General features: G+C 43.9%; 1 protein-coding gene across 1 annotated transcript in view; it reads right to left on the reverse strand.

Annotated features, from left to right (window-relative positions):
* tafazzin (tafazzin, phospholipid-lysophospholipid transacylase) overlaps positions 1 to 19,670 on the reverse strand; it is a 91,467-nt gene extending 71,797 nt beyond the window's left edge. The window contains exons 1-3 of the mRNA XM_045696586.1: positions 19,365 to 19,670; positions 18,838 to 18,975; positions 16,374 to 16,502 (exon numbers count right to left, since the gene is read on the reverse strand). Of these exons, the coding sequence (XP_045552542.1) occupies positions 16,374 to 16,502; positions 18,838 to 18,946 (238 nt within the window). The 5' untranslated portion in view covers positions 18,947 to 18,975; positions 19,365 to 19,670. The remainder of the gene's footprint in view (positions 1 to 16,373; positions 16,503 to 18,837; positions 18,976 to 19,364) is intronic.
* Positions 19,671 to 20,597: the final 927 nt, after the last annotated feature.

A 20,597-nucleotide genomic window follows, 5' to 3' on the forward strand; every position in this document is an offset into this window, starting at 1 on the left:
GCCATTAACCTCCCTTAACGCTCAGACAGATTAATGTGGTGGACCGAGCTAGCCATTAACCTCCTTAACCTCCCTTAACGCTCAGACAGATTAATGTGGCGGACCGAGCTAGCCATTAACCTCCCTTAACCTCCCTTAACGCTCAGACAGATTAATGTGGTGGACCGAGCTAGCCGTTAACCTCCCTTAACGCTCAGACAGATTAATGTGGTGGACCGAGCTAGCCATTAACCTCCCTTAACCTAGCTCAGACAGATTAATGTGGTGGACCGAGCTAGCCGTTAACCTCCCTTAACGCTCAGACAGATTAATGTGGCGGACCGAGCTAGCCATTAACCTCCCTTAACCTCCCTTAACGCTCAGACAGATTAATGTGGTGGACCGAGCTAGCCATTAACCTCCCTTAACGCTCAGACAGATTAATGTGGTGGACCGAGCTAGCCATTAACCTCCCTTAACCTCCCTTAACGCTCAGACAGATTAATGTGGTGGACCGAGCTAGCCATTAACCTCCCTTAACCTCCCTTAACGCTCAGACAGATTAATGTGGTGGACCGAGCTAGCCATTAACCTCCCTTAACCTCCCTTAACGCTCAGACAGATTAATGTGGCGGACCGAGCTAGCCATTAACCTCCCTTAACGCTCAGACAGATTAATGTGGTGGACCGAGCTAGCCATTAACCTCCCTTAAAGCTCAGACAGATTAATGTGGCGGACCGAGCTAGCCATTAACCTCCCTTAACGCTCAGACAGATTAATGTGGCGGACCGAGCTAGCCATTAACCTCCCTTAACCTCCCTTAACGCTCAGACAGATTAATGTGGTGGACCGAGCTAGCCATTAACCTCCCTTAACCTCCCTTAACGCTCAGACAGATTAATGTGGTGGACCGAGCTAGCCATTAACCTCCCTTAACGCTCAGACAGATTAATGTGGTGGACCGAGCTAGCCATTAACCTCCCTTAACGCTCAGACAGATTAATGTGGTGGACCGAGCTAGCCATTAACCTCCCTTAACGCTCAGACAGATTAATGTGGTGGACCGAGCTAGCCATTAACCTCCCTTAACGCTCAGACAGATTAATGTGGTGGACCGAGCTAGCCGTTAACCTCCCTTAACGCTCAGACAGATTAATGTGGTGGACCGAGCTAGCCATTAACCTCCCTTAACGCTCAGACAGATTAATGTGGTGGACCGAGCTAGCCATTAACCTCCCTTAACGCTCAGACAGATTAATGTGGTGGACCGAGCTAGCCGTTAACCTCCCTTAACGCTCAGACAGATTAATGTGGTGGACCGAGCTAGCCATTAACCTCCCTTAACCTCCCTTAACGCTCAGACAGATTAATGTGGTGGACCGAGCTAGCCATTAACCTCCCTTAACGCTCAGACAGATTAATGTGGTGGACCGAGCTAGCCATTAACCTCCCTTAACCTCCCTTAACGCTCAGACAGATTAATGTGGCGGACCGAGCTAGCCATTAACCTCCCTTAACGCTCAGACAGATTAATGTGGTGGACCGAGCTAGCCATTAACCTCCCTTAACGCTCAGACAGATTAATGTGGTGGACCGAGCTAGCCATTAACCTCCCTTAACGCTCAGACAGATTAATGTGGTGGACCGAGCTAGCCATTAACCTCCCTTAACCTCCCTTAACGCTCAGACAGATTAATGTGGTGGACCGAGCTAGCCATTAACCTCCCTTAACGCTCAGACAGATTAATGTGGTGGACCGAGCTAGCCGTTAACCTCCCTTAACGCTCAGACAGATTAATGTGGTGGACCGAGCTAGCCATTAACCTCCCTTAACCTCCCTTAACGCTCAGACAGATTAATGTGGTGGACCGAGCTAGCCGTTATCCTCCCTTAACGCTCAGACAGATTAATGTGGTGGACCGAGCTAGCCATTAACCTCCCTTAACGCTCAGACAGATTAATGTGGTGGACCGAGCTAGCCGTTATCCTCCCTTAACGCTCAGACAGATTAATGTGGTGGACCGAGCTAGCCATTAACCTCCCTTAACGCTCAGACAGATTAATGTGGTGGACCGAGCTAGCCGTTATCCTCCCTTAACGCTCAGACAGATTAATGTGGTGGACCGAGCTAGCCATTAACCTCCCTTAACGCTCAGACAGATTAATGTGGTGGACCGAGCTAGCCGTTAACCTCCCTTAACCTCCCTTAACGCTCAGACAGATTAATGTGGTGGACCGAGCTAGCCATTAACCTCCCTTAACGCTCAGACAGATTAATGTGGTGGACCGAGCTAGCCATTAATACCTCCCTTAACGCTCAGACAGATTAATGTGGTGGACTGAGCTAGCCATTAACCTCCCTTAACGCTCAGACAGATTAATGTGGTGGACCGAGCTAGCCATTAACCTCCCTTAACGCTCAGACAGATTAATGTGGTGGACCGAGCTAGCCGTTAACCTCCCTTAACCTCCCTTAACGCTCAGACAGATTAATGTGGTGGACCGAGCTAGCCATTAACCTCCCTTAACGCTCAGACAGATTAATGTGGTGGACCGAGCTAGCCGTTAACCTCCCTTAACGCTCAGACAGATTAATGTGGTGGACCGAGCTAGCCATTAACCTCCCTTAACCTCCCTTAACGCTCAGACAGATTAATGTGGTGGACCGAGCTAGCCGTTAACCTCCCTTAACCTCCCTTAACGCTCAGACAGATTAATGTGGTGGACCGAGCTAGCCATTAACCTCCCTTAACGCTCAGACAGATTAATGTGGTGGACTGAGCTAGCCATTAACCTCCCTTAACCTCCCTTAACGCTCAGACAGATTAATGTGGCGGACCGAGCTAGCCATTAACCTCCCTTAACCTCCCTTAACGCTCAGACAGATTAATGTGGTGGACCGAGCTAGCCATTAACCTCCCTTAACGCTCAGACAGATTAATGTGGTGGACCGAGCTAGCCGTTAACCTCCCTTAAAGCTCAGACAGATTAATGTGGTGGACCGAGCTAGCCATTAACCTCCCTTAACCTCCCTTAACGCTCAGACAGATTAATGTGGTGGACCGAGCTAGCCATTAACCTCCCTTAAAGCTCAGACAGATTAATGTGGTGGACCGAGCTAGCCGTTAACCTCCCTTAACGCTCAGACAGATTAATGTGGTGGACCGAGCTAGCCATTAACCTCCCTTAACGCTCAGACAGATTAATGTGGTGGACCGAGCTAGCCATTAACCTCCCTTAACGCTCAGACAGATTAATGTGGTGGACCGAGCTAGCCGTTATCCTCCCTTAACGCTCAGACAGATTAATGTGGTGGACCGAGCTAGCCATTAACCTCCCTTAACCTCCCTTAACGCTCAGACAGATTAATGTGGTGGACTGAGCTAGCCATTAACCTCCCTTAACGCTCAGACAGATTAATGTGGTGGACCGAGCTAGCCATTAACCTCCCTTAACCTCCCTTAACGCTCAGACAGATTAATGTGGTGGACCGAGCTAGCCATTAACCTCCCTTAACGCTCAGACAGATTAATGTGGTGGACCGAGCTAGCCATTAACCTCCCTTAACCTCCCTTAACGCTCAGACAGATTAATGTGGTGGACCGAGCTAGCCGTTAACCTCCCTTAACGCTCAGACAGATTAATGTGGTGGACCGAGCTAGCCGTTAACCTCCCTTAACGCTCAGACAGATTCAATGGCTGTAGCATAGCGTATTCGACTGAATGATTAGCTAATAAATATTTAAGAAATTATTAATAATAAGCATATGCATTAACCTGATAATAGACTACTAATGATAATATAACAACTTTAAATACCGAGCTAGTAACGTTAAGTAGCCTCGGTTAACTTAGCTGACCTTCAATACAGGGAATTCAGCAGAGTTCTCTGAGACATTTTTACAACTCTGAAAATAAATCCATGGGCAAATGTTACATGATAATAATAGGCCTGCATTACAGTAGGCAGCTAATTGTTAAATTACACTTTCCATCGTTACATTGGAAGGCCACTGTCTCGGCGCTGATCGCCTGTGAGTGAGACAATGCTCGCTAGCCAATGGGAGCATAGTAGAACGCCCCTCTGAATAACGGGGCGTGGTTTTGGCTGAGTTGGGAAAAAGACGCTGCTGAGCCATAACTTCATAACTAACCAAGGCAGCAGCTACTCTTCCTGGGGTTTATTATGGATCCCCATTAGTTCCTGCCAAGGCAGCAGCTACTCTTCCTGGGGTTTATTATGGATCCCCATTAGTTCCTGCCAAGGCAGCAGCTACTCTTCCTGGGGTTTATTATGGATCCCCATTAGATCCTGCCAAGGCAGCAGCTACTCTTCCTGGGGTTTATTATGGATCCCCATTAGTTCCTGCCAAAGCAGCAGCTACTCTTCCTGGGGTTTATTACGGATCCCCATTAGATCCTGCCAAAGCAGCAGCTACTCTTCCTGGGGTTTATTATGTATCCCCATTAGTTCCTGCCAAGGCAGCAGCTACTCTTCCTGGGGTTTATTATGTATCCCCATTAGTTCCTGCCAAGGCAGCAGCTACTCTTCCTGGGGTTTATTATGGATCCCCATTAGTTTCTGCCAAGGCAGCAGCTACTCTTCCTGGGGTTTATTATGGATCCTCATTAGTTCCTGCCAAGGCAGCAGCTACTCTTCCTGGGGTTTATTATGGATCCCCATTAGTTCCTGCCAAGGCAGCAGCTACTCTTCCTGGGGTTTATTATGGATCCCCATTAGTTCCTGCCAAGTCAGCAGCTACTGGAGGAAACAGGTACAAAAGTATCTATATCAACAGTAAAACGAGTCCTATATCGACATAACCTGAAAGATCGCTCAGCAAGGAAAAAGCTACTGCTCCAAAACCGCCATAAAAAAGCCAGACTACGGTTTGCAACTGCACATGGGGACAAAGATTGTACTTTTTGGAGAAATGTCCTATGGTCTGATGAAACAAAAATAGAACTGTTTGGCCATAATGACCATCGTTATGTTTAGAGGAAAAAGGGGGAGGCTTGCAAGCTGAAGAACACCATCCCAACCGTGAAGCACGGGGGTGGCAGCATCATGTTGTGGGGGTGCTTTGCTGCAGGAGGGACTGGTGCACTTCACAAAATAGATGGCATCATGACGTAGGAAAATTATGTGGATATATTGAAGCAACATCTCAAGACATCAGTCAGGAAGTTAAAGCTTGGTTGCAAATGGGTCTTCCAAATGAACAATGACCCCAAGCATACTTCCAAAGTTGTGGCAAAATTGGCTTAAGGACAACAAAGTCAAGGTATTGGAGTGGCCATCACAAAGCCCTGACCTCAATCCCATAGAAAATGTTTGGGTAGAACGTAAAAAGCGTGTGCAAGCAAGGAGGCCTACAAACCTGACTCAGTTACACCAGCTCTGTCAGGAGGAATGGGCCAAAATTCACCCAAATTATTGTGGGAAGCTTGTGGAAGGCTACCCGAAACATTTGACCCAAGTTAAACAATTTAAAGGCAATGCTACCAAATACTAATTGAGTGTATGTAAACTTCTGACCCACTGAGAATGTGATGAAAGAAATGAAAGCTGAAATAAATCATTCTCTCTACTATTATTCTGACATTTCACATTCTTAAAAGAAAATGGTGACCCTAACTGACCTAAGACAGGGAATTTTTTACTCGGATTAAATGTCAGGAATTGTGAAAAACTGAGTTTAAATGTATTTGGCGAAGGTGGATGTAAACTTCCGAATTCAACTGTATAATAATCCTGCAATAAAGAGGGGAAGGAGTTCTGTCTCTAATTTGTCTGGGTTTCTATTCCACATCTCCTTTTTATCTAGTTGTAAGATCTCAGATCTGTTGTATTTCATTGTCACTCTCTCAGTATATCAGCCATGTGGATCCATTCTGCATCACCAATGCAGCCATAGGCTTACAGTATGATGACTTTACTAGCCTTATGGGCATGTGCAATGACCTCTGTCATCTGTACTAGCCTTATGGGCATGTGCAATGACCCCTGTCATCTGAAGCAGAGAATAGCTAAACTCACACATTGTTTTAAATGTTGAGCTAGCTATATGTTCTCAATGTAAAATGATACCAGAAGACAATGTACATTATATGAGGCTAACCATACAGCTGACTTCATGCATACCTTTTAAGTGCTGACATAATGAAATTGTTTAGTGCAAATCCAATCCTTGTAATTTAGGCACAGTAGCTAATAAGGAGATTACAATTACATGTAAAATTGTATGATATTCATTATATTTTATTTAAACATTTTAGCAATGTTGCTTGCTAAATGATTGGAGTTGTTCCCATAGATAGACAGTACATGGTTGCTCAATGTATCACTGACCCTGGATAAGCTAGCGACTGGGCTAACATTAACTGTTTAGGTCAATAATATACTGTTTTTTATTATTAGAATCATGAGAGAAATTGAACTAGCTAGTAGATAGCTAGTTATACCAGGTAGCTTACAAGGTTAACTGACTTCTCATTGTGGCTAGCTACTTCTTGTCCATCATGCTAGCCTGCACAGCTAACTATCACTCCAAAAGCATCAAGATTAAAGATATTGATACGGCCAGCATTATAGGCCATTTCTTCCCTCTTGCTGCAGTTTCAGCTCATCTCGAAATAACATACCTGCTGTGAAAACCAGTTTACTGCAGCACATTTCAATGGGTAACCCGCGTTCTAAAATGCTGTCTGTCACCAGTGTCCGTTTTGTTTACATTTTTAGGGCTTGTGACGTCATCCATTTACCTCCGTATTAAGTTTAATAATATATTGAAAAATGAGCCAAATCAAAGATGGTACATTTTCAATATTCATGTTGTTTTCCAATATTAACAAATTCATGTAATAAAGATTTTTTTTTTTTATTGAAATACTACTCATTACAGAGCAAGCAGGTGTAATGGGAATTTTAATGTTTGTGCTTTTCTTATGAAACTAATTTCTGTGTTCTATTCACGTGCTGTTCTATAAACCAATTTCTATGTTCATGCAAGTGGCTGACTGTACAAATCACCTATCAGTAGCTGCAATTTGGCAGTACGACCAGAACCTTGTTTAGAGAACAAACGAAAGATCTCAGTTTCGAGACAAGCTGCCATGTGAGGTATTGGTCTGTTATGACCCAGTATTGGTCTGTTATGACCCAGTATTGGTCTGTTATGACCCAGTATTGGTCTGTTATGACCCAGTATTGGTCTGTTATGACCCAGTATTGGTCTGTTATGAACCAGTATTGGTCTGTTATGAACCAGTATTGGTCTGTTATGACCCAGTATTGGTCTGTTATGACCCAGTATTGGTCTGTTATGACCCAGTATTGGTCTGTTATGACCCAGTATTGGTCTGTTATGAACCAGTATTGGTCTGTTATGACCCAGTATTGGTCTGTTATGACCCAGTATTGGTCTGTTATGACCCAGTATTGGTCTGTTATGACCCAGTATTGGTCTGTTATGACCCAGTATTGGTCTGTTATGACCCAGTATTGGTCTGTTATGACCCAGTATTGGTCTGTTATGACCCAGTATTGGTCTGTTATGAACCAGTATTGGTCTGTTATGACCCAGTATTGGTCTGTTATGACCCAGTATTGGTCTGTTATGACCCAGTATTGGTCTGTTATGAACCAGTATTGGTCTGTTATGAACCAGTATTGGTCTGTTATGACCCAGTATTGGTCTGTTATGACCCAGTATTGGTCTGTTATGACCCAGTATTGGTCTGTTATATACTGCTCAAAAAAATAAAGGGAACACTTAAACAACACAATGTAACTCCAAGTCAATCACACTTCTGTGAAATCAAACTGTCCACTTAGGAAGCAACACTGATTGACAATAAATTTCACATGCTGTCGTGCAAATGGAATAGACAACAGGTGGAAATTATAGGCAATTAGCAAGACACCCCTAATAAAGGAGTGGTTCTGCAGGTGGAGACCACAGACCACTTCTCAGTTCCTATACTTCCTGGCTGATGTTTTGGTCACTTTCGAATGCTGGCGGTGCTTTCACTCTAGTGGTAGCATGAGACGGAGTCTACAACCCACACAAGTGGCTCAGGTAGTGCAGCTCATCCATGATGGCACATCAATGCGAGCTGTGGCAAGAAGGTTTGCTGTGTCTGTCAGCGTAGTGTCCAGAGCATGGAGGCGCTACCAGGAGACAGGCCAGTACATCAGTGGACGTGGAGGAGGCCGTAGGAGGGCAACAACCCAGCAGCAGGACCGCTACCTCCGCCTTTGTGCAAGGAGGAGCAGGAGGAGCACTGCCAGAGCCCTGCAAAATGACCTCCAGCAGGCCACAAATGTGCATGTGTCTGCTCAAACGGTCAGAAACAGACTCCATGAGGGTGGTATGAGGGCCCGACGTTCACAGGTGGGGGTTGTGCTTACAGCCCAACACCGTGCAGGACGTTTGGCATTTGCCAGAGAACACCAAGATTGGCAAATTCACCACTGGCGCCCTGTGCTCTTCACAGATGAAAGCAGGTTCACACTGAGCACGTGACAGACGTGACAGAGTCTGGAGACGCCGTGGAGAACGTTCTGCTGCCTGCAACATCCTCCAGCATGACCGGTTTGGCGGTGGGTCAGTCATGGTGTGGGGTGGCATTTCTTTGGGGGGCCGCACAGCCCTCCATGTGCTTGCCAGAGGTAGCCTGACTGCCATTAGGTACCGAGATGAGATCCTCAGACCCCTTGTGAGACCATATGCTGGTGCGGTTGGCCCTGGGTTCCTCCTAATGCAAGACAATGCTAGACCTCATGTGGCTGGAGTGTGTCAGCAGTTCCTGCAAGAGGAAGGCATTGATGCTATGGACTGGCCCGCCGTTCCCCAGACCTGAATCCAATTGAGCACATCTGGGACATGATGTCTCGCTCCATCCACCAACGCCACGTTGCACCACAGACTGTCCAGGAGTTGGCGGATGCTTTAGTCCAGGTCTGGGAGGAGATCCCTCAGGAGACCATCCGCCACCTCATCAGGAGCATGCCCAGACGTTGTAGGGAGGTCATACAGGCACGTGGAGGCCACACACACTACTGAGCCTCATTTTGACTTGTTTTAAGGACATTACATCAAAGTTGGATCAGCCTGTAGTGTGGTTTTCCACTTTAATTTTGAGTGTGACTCCAAATCCAGACCTCCATGGGTTGATAAATTGGATTTCCATTGATTATTTTTGTGTGATTTTGTTGTCAGCACATTCAACTATGTAAAGAAAAAAGTATTTAATAAGATTATTTATTTCATTCAGATCTAGGATGTGTTGTTTAAGTGTTCCCTTTATTTTTTTGAGCAGTGTATGTTGTGAACCAGTGTTGGTCTGTTATGACCCAGTATTGGTCTGTTATGACCCAGTGTTGGTCTGTTATGACCCAGTATTGGTCTGTTATGACCCAGTATTGGTCTGTTATGACCCAGTATTGGTCTGTTATGACCCAGTATTGGTCTGTTATGACCCAGTGTTGGTCTGTTATGACCCAGTATTGGTCTGTTATGACCCAGTATTGGTCTGTTATGACCCAGTATTGGTCTGTTATGACCCAGTATTGGTCTGTTATGACCCAGTATTGGTCTGTTATGAACCAGTATTGGTCTGTTACATGTTATGACCCAGTATTGGTCTGTTATGACCCAGTATTGGTCTGTTATGACCCAGTATTGGTCTGTTATGACCCAGTATTGGTCTGTTATGACCCAGATGGTCTGTTATGACCCAGTATTGGTCTGTTATGACCCAGTATTGGTCTGTTATGACCCAGTATTGGTCTGTTATGACCCAGTATTGGTCTGTTATGACCCAGTATTGGTCTGTTATGACCCAGTATTGGTCTGTTATGACCCAGTGTTGGTCTGTTATGACCCAGTGTTGGTCTGTTATGACCCAGTGTTGGTCTGTTATGACCCAGTATTGGTCTGTTATGACCCAGTATTGGTCTGTTATGACCCAGTATTGGTCTGTTATGACCCAGTATTGGTCTGTTACATGTTATGACCCAGTATTGGTCTGTTATGACCCAGTATTGGTCTGTTATGACCCAGTATTGGTCTGTTATGAACCAGTATTGGTCTGTTACATGAATAGAACAAAACGGTAATGAATAATTAATGAATTATGCTAAATCATACAAATATAACTTGTCTGTGTACAGCCGTAGATAAGACAACTGCAGGGTCTGCCCAGGCAGAGCTCCTGATTGACATGTGTACTATGGTGCATTGAGTTGATGAGAACCTCTCCAGCACGCTGACAATAAACAATGACTCATTTAAGATTGACTTTGAGTGTCCCTGTGTAAGACTTTTTCCACAATACGGGGGAAGATTTATGTGACACCAATTTCTACATTGTAACACCTACAGATGAAACATTATGGAGTCGAGGCCTGTATCACCTACAGATGAAACATTATGGAGTCTAAAGGAGGCCTGTATCACCTACAGATGAAACATTATGGAGTCGAGGCCTGTAACACCTACAGATGAAACATTATGGAGTCTAAAGGAGGCCTGTAACACCTACAGATGAAACATTATGGAGTCTAAAGGAGGCCTGTAACACCTACAGATGAAACATTATGGAGTCGAGGCCTGTATCACCTACAGATGAAACATTATGGAGTCTAAAGGAGGCCTGTATCACCTACAGATGAAACATTATGGAGTCAGGAGGCCTGTAACACCTACAGATGAAACATTATGGAGTCTAAAGGAGGCCTGTAACACCTACAGATGAAACATTATGGAGTCTAAAGGAGGCCTGTAACACCTACAGATGAAACATTATGGAGTCAAAGAGGCCTGTATCACCTACAGATGAAACATTATGGAGTCTAAAGGAGGCCTGTAACACCTACAGATGAAACATTATGGAGTCGAGGCCTGTATCACCTACAGATGAAACATTATGGAGTCTAAGGAGGCCTGTAACACCTACAGATGAAACATTATGGAGTCTAAAGGAGGCCTGTAACACCTACAGATGAAACATTATGGAGTCTAAAGGAGGCCTGTAACACCTACAGATGAAACATTATGGAGTCGAGGCCTGTATCACCTACAGATTAAACATTATGGAGTCTAAAGGAGGCCTGTATCACCTACAGATGAAACATTATGGAGTCGAGGCCTGTAACACCTACAGATGAAACATTATGGAGTCTAAAGGAGGCCTGTAACACCTACAGATGAAACATTATGGAGTCTAAAGGAGGCCTGTATCACCTACAGATGAAACATTATGGAGTCTAAAGGAGGCCTGTAACACCTACAGATGAAACATTATGGAGTCTAAAGGAGGCCTGTAACACCTACAGATGAAACATTATGGAGTCGAGGCCTGTATCACCTACAGATGAAACATTATGGAGTCTAAAGGAGGCCTGTAACACCTACAGATGAAACATTATGGAGTCTAAAGGAGGCCTGTATCACCTACAGATGAAACATTATGGAGTCTAAAGGAGGCCTGTATCACCTACAGATGAAACATTATGGAGTCTAAAGGAGGCCTGTAACACCTACAGATGAAACATTATGGAGTCTAAAGGAGGCCTGTAACACCTACAGATGAAACATTATGGAGTCTAAAGGAGGCCTGTATCACCTACAGATGAAACATTATGGAGTCTAAAGGAGGCCTGTAACACCTACAGATGAAACATTATGGAGTCTAAAGGAGGCCTGTAACACCTACAGATGAAACATTATGGAGTCTAAAGGAGGCCTGTAACACCTACAGATGAAACATTATGGAGTCTAAAGGAGGCCTGTAACACCTACAGATGAAACATTATGGAGTCTAAAGGAGGCCTGTATCACCTACAGATGAAACATTATGGAGTCTAAAGGAGGCCTGTAACACCTACAGATGAAACATTATGGAGTCTAAAGGAGGCCTGTAACACCTACAGATGAAACATTATGGAGTCTAAAGGAGGCCTGTAACACCTACAGATGAAACATTATGGAGTCTAAAGGAGGCCTGTAACACCTACAGATGAAACATTATGGAGTCTAAAGGAGGCCTGTATCACCTACAGATGAAACATTATGGAGTCTAAAGGAGGCCTGTAACACCTACAGATGAAACATTATGGAGTCAAGGAGGCCTGTATCACCTACAGATGAAACATTATGGAGTCTAAAGGAGGCCTGTAACACCTACAGATGAAACATTATGGAGTCTAAAGGAGGCCTGTATCACCTACAGATGAAACATTATGGAGTCTAAAGGAGGCCTGTAACACCTACAGATGAAACATTATGGAGTCTAAAGGAGGCCTGTAACACCTACAGATGAAACATTATGGAGTCGAGGCCTGTATCACCTACAGATGAAACATTATGGAGTCTAAAGGAGGCCTGTAACACCTACAGATGAAACATTATGGAGTCTAAAGGAGGCCTGTATCACCTACAGATGAAACATTATGGAGTCTAAAGGAGGCCTGTAACACCTACAGATGAAACATTATGGAGTCTAAAGGAGGCCTGTAACACCTACAGATGAAACATTATGGAGTCTAAAGGAGGCCTGTAACACCTACAGATGAAACATTATGGAGTCTAAAGGAGGCCTGTATCACCTACAGATGAAACATTATGGAGTCTAAAGGAGGCCTGTAACACCTACAGATGAAACATTATGGAGTCTAAAGGAGGCCTGTAACACCTACAGATGAAACATTATGGAGTCTAAAGGAGGCCTGTAACACCTACAGATGAAACATTATGGAGTCGAGGCCTGTAACACCTACAGATGAAACATTATGGAGTCTAAAGGAGGCCTGTAACACCTACAGATGAAACATTATGGAGTCGAGGCCTGTATCACCTACAGATGAAACATTATGGAGTCTAAAGGAGGCCTGTAACACCTACAGATGAAACATTATGGAGTCGAGGCCTGTATCACCTACAGATGAAACATTATGGAGTCTAAAGGAGGCCTGTAACACCTACAGATGAAACATTATGGAGTCTAAAGGAGGCCTGTATCACCTACAGATGAAACATTATGGAGTCGAGGCCTGTATCACCTACAGATGAAACATTATGGAGTCTAAAGGAGGCCTGTAACACCTACAGATGAAACATTATGGAGTCTAAAGGAGGCCTGTATCACCTACAGATGAAACATTATGGAGTCAAAGGAGGCCTGTATCACCTACAGATGAAACATTATGGAGTCTAAAGGAGGCCTGTAACACCTACAGATGAAACATTATGGAGTCTAAAGGAGGCCTGTAACACCTACAGATGAAACATTATGGAGTCTAAAGGAGGCCTGTAACACCTACAGATGAAACATTATGGAGTCTAAAGGAGGCCTGTATCACCTACAGATGAAACATTATGGAGTCTAAAGGAGGCCTGTAACACCTACAGATGAAACATTATGGAGTCTAAAGGAGGCCTGTAACACCTACAGATGAAACATTATGGAGTCTAAAGGAGGCCTGTAACACCTACAGATGAAACATTATGGAGTCGGAGGCCTGTAACACCTACAGATGAAACATTATGGAGTCTAAAGGAGGCCTGTATCACCTACAGATGAAACATTATGGAGTCGAGGCCTGTATCACCTACAGATGAAACATTATGGAGTCTAAACGAGGCCTCGGTGACGAATTCGTCCCACCTACGTAACAGCCACTTGAAGCCTGTGGCGCGATTTTCAAAACCTTAAAAATCCTATTACTTCAATTTCTCAAACATATGACTATTTTACAGCTATTTAAAGACAAGACTCTCGTTAATCTAACCACACTGTCCGATTTCAAAAAGGCTTTACAACGAAAGCAAAACATTAGATTATGTCAGCAGAGTACCAAGCCAGAAATAATCAGACACCCATTTTTCAAGCTAGCATATAATGTCACAAAAACCCAGAAGACAGCTAAATGCAGCACTCACCTTTGATGATCTTCATCAGATGACAACCCTAGGACATTATGTTATACAATACATGCATGTTTTGTTCAATCAAGTTCATATTTATATCAAAAACCAGCTTTTTACATTAGCATGTGACGCAAACTTCCGGGGAATTCGCTAACATTTTACTAAATTACTCACGATAAACGTTCACAAAAAGCATAACAATTATTTTAAGAATTATAGATACAGACCTCCTCTATGCACTCGATATGTCCGATTTTAAAATAGCTTTTTGGTGAAAGCACATTTTGCAATATTCTAAGTACATAGCCCAGGCATCGCGGGCTAGCTATTTAGACACCCGGCAAGTTTAGCACTCACCATAATCATATTTACTATTATAAAAGTTTGATTACCTTTTGTTGTCTTCGTCAGAATGCACTCCCAGGACTGCTACTTCAATAACAAATGTTGGTTTGGTCCAAAATAATCCATCGTTATATCCGAATAGCGGCGTTTTGTTCGTGCGTTCCAGACACTATCCGAAATGGTAAAGAAGTGTCGCGCGCATGGCGCAATTCGTGACAAAAAAATTCTAAATATTCCATTACCGTACTTCGAAGCATGTCACCCGCTGTTTAAAATCAATTTTTATGCAATTTTTCTCGTAGAAAAGCGATAATATTCCGACCGGGAATCTCCTTTTCGGCAAACAGAGGAAAAAAATCACAAAGGCGGGGCCGGTCGGGTCACGCGCATAAGCCCAGAGTCCCTTGATCGGCCACTTGAGAAAGGCGATAATGTGTTTCAGCCTGGGGCTGGGATGACGACATTCAGGTTTTTCCCGGGCTCTGAGCGCCTATGGACGACGTGGGAAGTGTCACGTTAGAGCAGAGATCCTTAGTAAAAGATAGAGATGGCAAAGAAGTTCCAGAAATGGTCAGACAGGCCACTTCCTGTAAAGCAATCTCTCAGGTTTTGACCTGCCATTTGAGTTCTGTTATACTCACAGACACCATTCAAACAGTTTTAGAAACTTTAGGGTGTTTTCTATCCATATGTAATAAGTATATGCATATTCTAGTTACTGGGTAGGAGTGGTAACCAGATTAAATCGGGTATGTTTTTTATCCAGCCGTGTCAATACTGCCCCCTAGCCCTAACAGGATAAAGGAGGCCTGTAACACCTAGCCCAGAGAGGTTACAGGAGGCCTGTAACACCTAGCCCAGAGAGGTTACAGGAGGCCTGTAACACCGTCCCACCTAGCCCTGAGAGGTTACAGGCCTGTAACACCTAGCCCAGAGAGGTTAAAGGAGGCCTGTAACACCGTCCCACCTAGCCCAGAGAGGTTACAGGAGGCCTGTAACACCTAGCCCAGAGAGGTTACAGGAGGCCTGTAACACCTAGCCCAGAGAGGTTACAGGAGGCCTGTAACACCTAGCCCAGAGAGGTTACAGGAGGCCTGTAACACCTAGCCCAGAGAGGTTACAGGAGGCCTGTAACACCTAGCCCAGAGAGGTTACAGGAGGCCTGTAACACCTAGCCCAGAGAGGTTACAGGAGGCCTGTAACACCTAGCCCAGAGAGGTTACAGGAGGCCTGTAACACCTAGCCCCTGAGAGGTTACAGGAGGCCTGTAACACCTAGCCCAGAGAGGTTACAGGAGGCCAGTAACACCTAGCCCAGAGAGGTTACAGGAGGCCTGTAACACCTAGCCCAGAGAGGTTACAGGAGGCCTGTAACACCTAGCCCAGAGAGGTTAAAGGAGGCCTGTAACACCTAGCCCAGAGAGGTTACAGGAGGCCTGTAACACCTAGCCCAGAGAGGTTACAGGAGGCCTGTAACACCTAGCCCAGAGAGGTTAAAGGAGGCCTGTAACACCGTCCCACCTAGCCCTGAGAGGTTAGGGTACAACAGTGTCTTCAGGAAGTATTCAAGGTAGTATGTTGTATGTGTGGGGTACAGAGATGAGGTAGTCATTAAAAAATCATGTTAAATACTATTACTGCACACAGAGTGATTCCATGCAACTTATTATGTGACTTGTTCAGCACATCTTTACTCAAACATATTTATTAATAAGAAAAGGGTTGAATACTTAGACTCAAGACCTTCAAGCTTTTCATTTTTATTAATTAATTTGTGAACATTTAAAAAAAAAAAAACATTTCCACTTTGACATTATGGGGTATTGTGTGTAGACCAGTGACACAAAAATCTAAATTTAATCCATTTTAAATTCAGGCTGTAACACAACATGTTTTTAAAAAACAGAAGGCATATTGTAAGGCCAAAATCTCCAACTTTGATCAATTATTTCTCAATTATGCTTTTAGATACAAAATGTCAAATATATGTCAACAATCCTTCCCCCAAAAGACCACTCTATGGATTACATTTGAATTAAAATCCTCCAAATCACTGTCTTTTTGTTGTTGTCTGGGTTTCATTTGGAATCACTCCATTGTAATGTGTGTCCTTACCCCAGAGGTGTGGGTCGTCCATGCAGGACTGGTGATTGGACAGTGTGATGAGGGGTGTGTCAGGTGGGCGTTGGTCAATCAGGTCAAATAGAACATCCTGATTATGAACCGTAATACAGTTCAGATACTCTAGAGAGAAGAGAAGAGAGGAGAGAGAGGAGAGAGAGGAGAGAGGAGAGGAGAGAGAGGAGAGAGGAGAGAGAGAGGAGAGAGAGAGGAGAGAGAGGAGAGAGAGGAGAGAGAGAGAGAGAGGAGAGAGAGAGAGGAGAGGAGAGAGAGGAGAGAGAGGAGAGAGAGAGAGGAGAGAGAGAGAGGAGAGAGAGGAGAGAGAGGAGAGAGGAGAGAAGAGAGGAGAGAGAGGAGAGAGAGGAGAGAGGAGAGAGGAGAGAGAGGAGAGAAAGAGTGTGTTAGGGGTGGCACGATTAATCGAATTCATACTGCATAGCATGTTGGCCAAACGACAGCAGCATACCACTTCTGGCTTGCTTCTGAAGCTAAGCAGGGTTGGTCCTGGTCAGTCCCTGGATGGGAGACCAGATGCTACTGGAAGTGGTGTTGGAGGGCCAGTAGGAGGCACTCTTTCCTCTGGTCTAAAAAAATATCCCAATGCCCCAGGGCAGTGATTGGTGTCCTGGCTAAATTCCCAATCTGGTCCTCAAACCATCACGGCCACCTAATAATCCCTAGTTTACAATTGGCTCATTCATCCCCTGTAACGGTTCCCCAGGTCGTTGCTGTAAATCAGAATGGGCTTTACACCTCAGTGAGGAGAAAAAGGGCTTTACCTCAGTGAGATGCTAGTGAGAAAGGGCTTTACACCTCAGTGAGATGCTAGTGAGAAAGGGCTTTACACCTCAGTGAGGATGCTAGTGAGAAGACAAGGGCTTTACCTCAGTGAGATGCTAGTGAGAACAAGGGCTTTACACCTCAGTGAGATGCTGGTGAGGAGAAAAGGGCTTTACCCTCAGTGAGATGCTAGTGAGAAGAGAAAGGGCTTTACCAAAGACAGTACAGTATGAGGTTTAGAAACTCTGTGGCTTTCCCTCGTGAGTGTCAGAAACATGGGTGCTGCTAACGAGAACGTTGATTTGGTGCCAAAGATCTTCAGTGGTAGGACATTATTTCAGCTACAGGAAAACCCAGTAGTGGAGACAACACATGTACTTAATCATTTGAAGAATAAACATCCCTTACGTTACAACGATTGCATGGTTAAAAAACAAAGTGCCCAAGAGCAGTAAAGCCCCTCAGCCACAACCAGCCATCTACATTAAACAGGCACTGACCACCGTTGTGTTTCCAAGTGTAACACACCTACCAAATAAACATCCCGTAGACACACAGAAATCACAGAGGCTATAACCTATCACATAGTCATGGTTCCTGTTTACACAGTCAACAAAGACTGCTGCAAGAAGATGATTAAAAAGCTGGAGATACAAGATTCCAGCTCACAAATAAGTCGTCATCCCAACACTGTATAATAAAATGAAGAGAGAAGTTGAAACATGTCGCGTTTGAATGACTGGACCAGATTCCAATGTGTTGGACATAGTAGGCTACGTGTTACATGTTAATAAGGAACTTTGACTTATAATTTCCGTTATAATAATGATTGAGCCTAGTTATTCATAATTACACAATCTGCAGCCAATGGCTACCTGAATAAATAATGATTCATTATTAAATAGGAAATAGGAAGGCATAATGCTATTAGTTTATGAATGAATAACTGCTGCACTTATAGCACACCATATTTTGGTGATCATGACATTTTTTTAAATGTAATATGTAGGTGTAATACTGTTATCTTCCCTGAGGCTCAGTTGGTAGAGTATGGTGTCTGCAACGCCAGGGTTGTGGGTTCGATTCCCACAGGGGACCAGTACAAACAAAAAATAATAATAGTAAATGTATGCATTCACTACTGTAAGTCGCTCTTGGATAAGAGTGTCTGCTAAATGACTCAAATGTAAAATGTATTATATATAGCCTATTACAATGTTGGAAAATATTTGTTTAATTTGGTTTTTGTATTCAGTTAGCACAGTAAGCATTTCACTGTGAGGTCTACACTTGTTGTATTCGGCTCATGTGACAAATAAAACTTGATTAGATTTATTCATTCATAAGAGCGTCTGCTAAATGCTAAATGCTAAATGACGTAAATATGATCTCATTTTAGTCATTTTAGCAGACGCTCTTATCCAGAGCGACTTACAGTAGTGAAGGCATACATTTCATACATTTTTTTCCTCCGTACTGGCCCCCCGTGGGAATCGAACCCACAACCCTGGCGTTGCAAACACCATGCTCTACCAACTGAGCCACACGGGACCATTTTACCAAGTTTAACCCAAGTCTTTTGAAAATCGCAATTCATAATTGCAATATCTAGCCCCCCCCCCCCAAAAAAACTATATTTTGTCCAAATCGTGCAGCCTGAGTGTGTGTGGTGACTCACTGGTCCAGAAGTAGCTGTATGAGCCCACCACGCCCATGACCAGGGTGCTGGTCACCTTCCAGGCCAGCTGCGGGCACTGTGGGAACGGCCATTTCACCTCCAGGGGCATCGCTGCTCACCGACGGTACACACATCCACCTGGAGCACAGTATGAGAAACATACCATCTTATAACCAGCAGACAGTATAGATGAGCTACTCTCAGCACTGCAGAATGGAAGCTAAATAGCTAGCGGAATCATTAGCAGTATTAAATAGAATAAAAGTATTGCATGCTATAGATTATACATCATTGGCATAGACTCATGGATTGTGATTGTTTGGTTTGTCAACAGAAGATAGCTTTCCACATGTCGTCTCTGCTAGCTAGCTTCCCGTCCAAGTAAAAAGGTGGAAGCTTTAAAAAAACAAACACTCAAAAGCAGTTTAATACACGGATCTTCTTTCATATGACGGTTTTATACTAAATCTGCACTGTTTTTCTCAGCGTAGTAATGACTTGTGATCAAAGTTAAGTCCCATCCTCACCTTATGCTTTCAGTTGATCACTAGCAAGTTCGAAGAACCCGGAAAAAGGCCCCGTTCTGCTATGGATTGTGGGAGATGTAGTTCATTACGTCTAACGAATTTAAGCCACATTTCTAAATCGATGTAAACAAATGGTTGTTGTGTGTGTGTGTTTCTTCCCATCTACTCATTGATGCTTTGAAACGACGTCTGTTCCTTCATTTCCCCTCATTCCATCTCCACCACTGATATATAATCAAAGACAGGATGAAGATAGTCCGAAACTGCTTTTCCAATAGAAATCCCCGACACGCTTGTAGGCGATGTAATGGCGCCTAACTGCGCATGTGCATGCCGCAAATCAGAGGCACTGCTTTGATATAAAGTTGTTTTGGACGAAAATGATAACGTGTCAGTTTGTCACTTTCATAAGGTTGGCGGAATAACATGTTAAACTACTTAATACATCTAAGTTGTGCCTTTAGATTTTCAGAAAATGAACAACTAATTAAGATTAGTGAAACAATCTCATTGACTTCTGTAACCCGGCCTGGTCTGTTCGACCTTTTGCGCCAGCGTTTCCCGGAAGCGCCTCAGGGTTTAGAAACTATGCGTTTTCAAGATCATGATCAGTGTCTCGTTAACAACACCGGAAAAAGTACTTCCAGGTCACGGAATTTCGGAAACGTTTCAAATAAAAGTCCCCCACGTAATAGTAAAAACGTGTCAATAACCTGTATTTATTCATGATATATGACAAAATAATTGTCTACAAATTAACAATGATTCATAGTTGTTCATATTTAAGTGACATTTGCATTAAATGTGGGTTTTAAAACATTTTTCAAGGTCAAATAAATGATCCATTGCGAATCACTGTATATGGAATACATATTGGCTTGTAGAGGAAAAACCATTGTGGCTGCTGCAGTAAAAATAGGGTCTGTAGAATCTATATGTGGTGTCATTTCACAGGGCTCTGAATAATACCGAGTGTTGCAGGCCATTTACTCCTCCCATTTATTTGAATATTTTGTTGCCTTTATTTAACTAGGCAAGTCAGTTAAGAACAAATTGTTATTTTCAATGAAGGTCTGCCTTGTTCAGAGGCAGAACGACAGATTTTTACCTTGTCAGCTCAGGGATTCAATCTAGCAACCTTCCGGTTACTAGTCCAACGCTCTAACCACTAGGCTACCTGCCTTTAACCACTAGGCTACCTGCCTCTAACCACTAGGCTACCTGCCTCCTCTA

The sequence above is a fragment of the Salmo salar genome, chromosome ssa15 (genome assembly GCF_905237065.1).
Source record: "Salmo salar chromosome ssa15, Ssal_v3.1, whole genome shotgun sequence".
NCBI classification, from domain to species: Eukaryota; Metazoa; Chordata; class Actinopteri; order Salmoniformes; family Salmonidae; genus Salmo; species Salmo salar.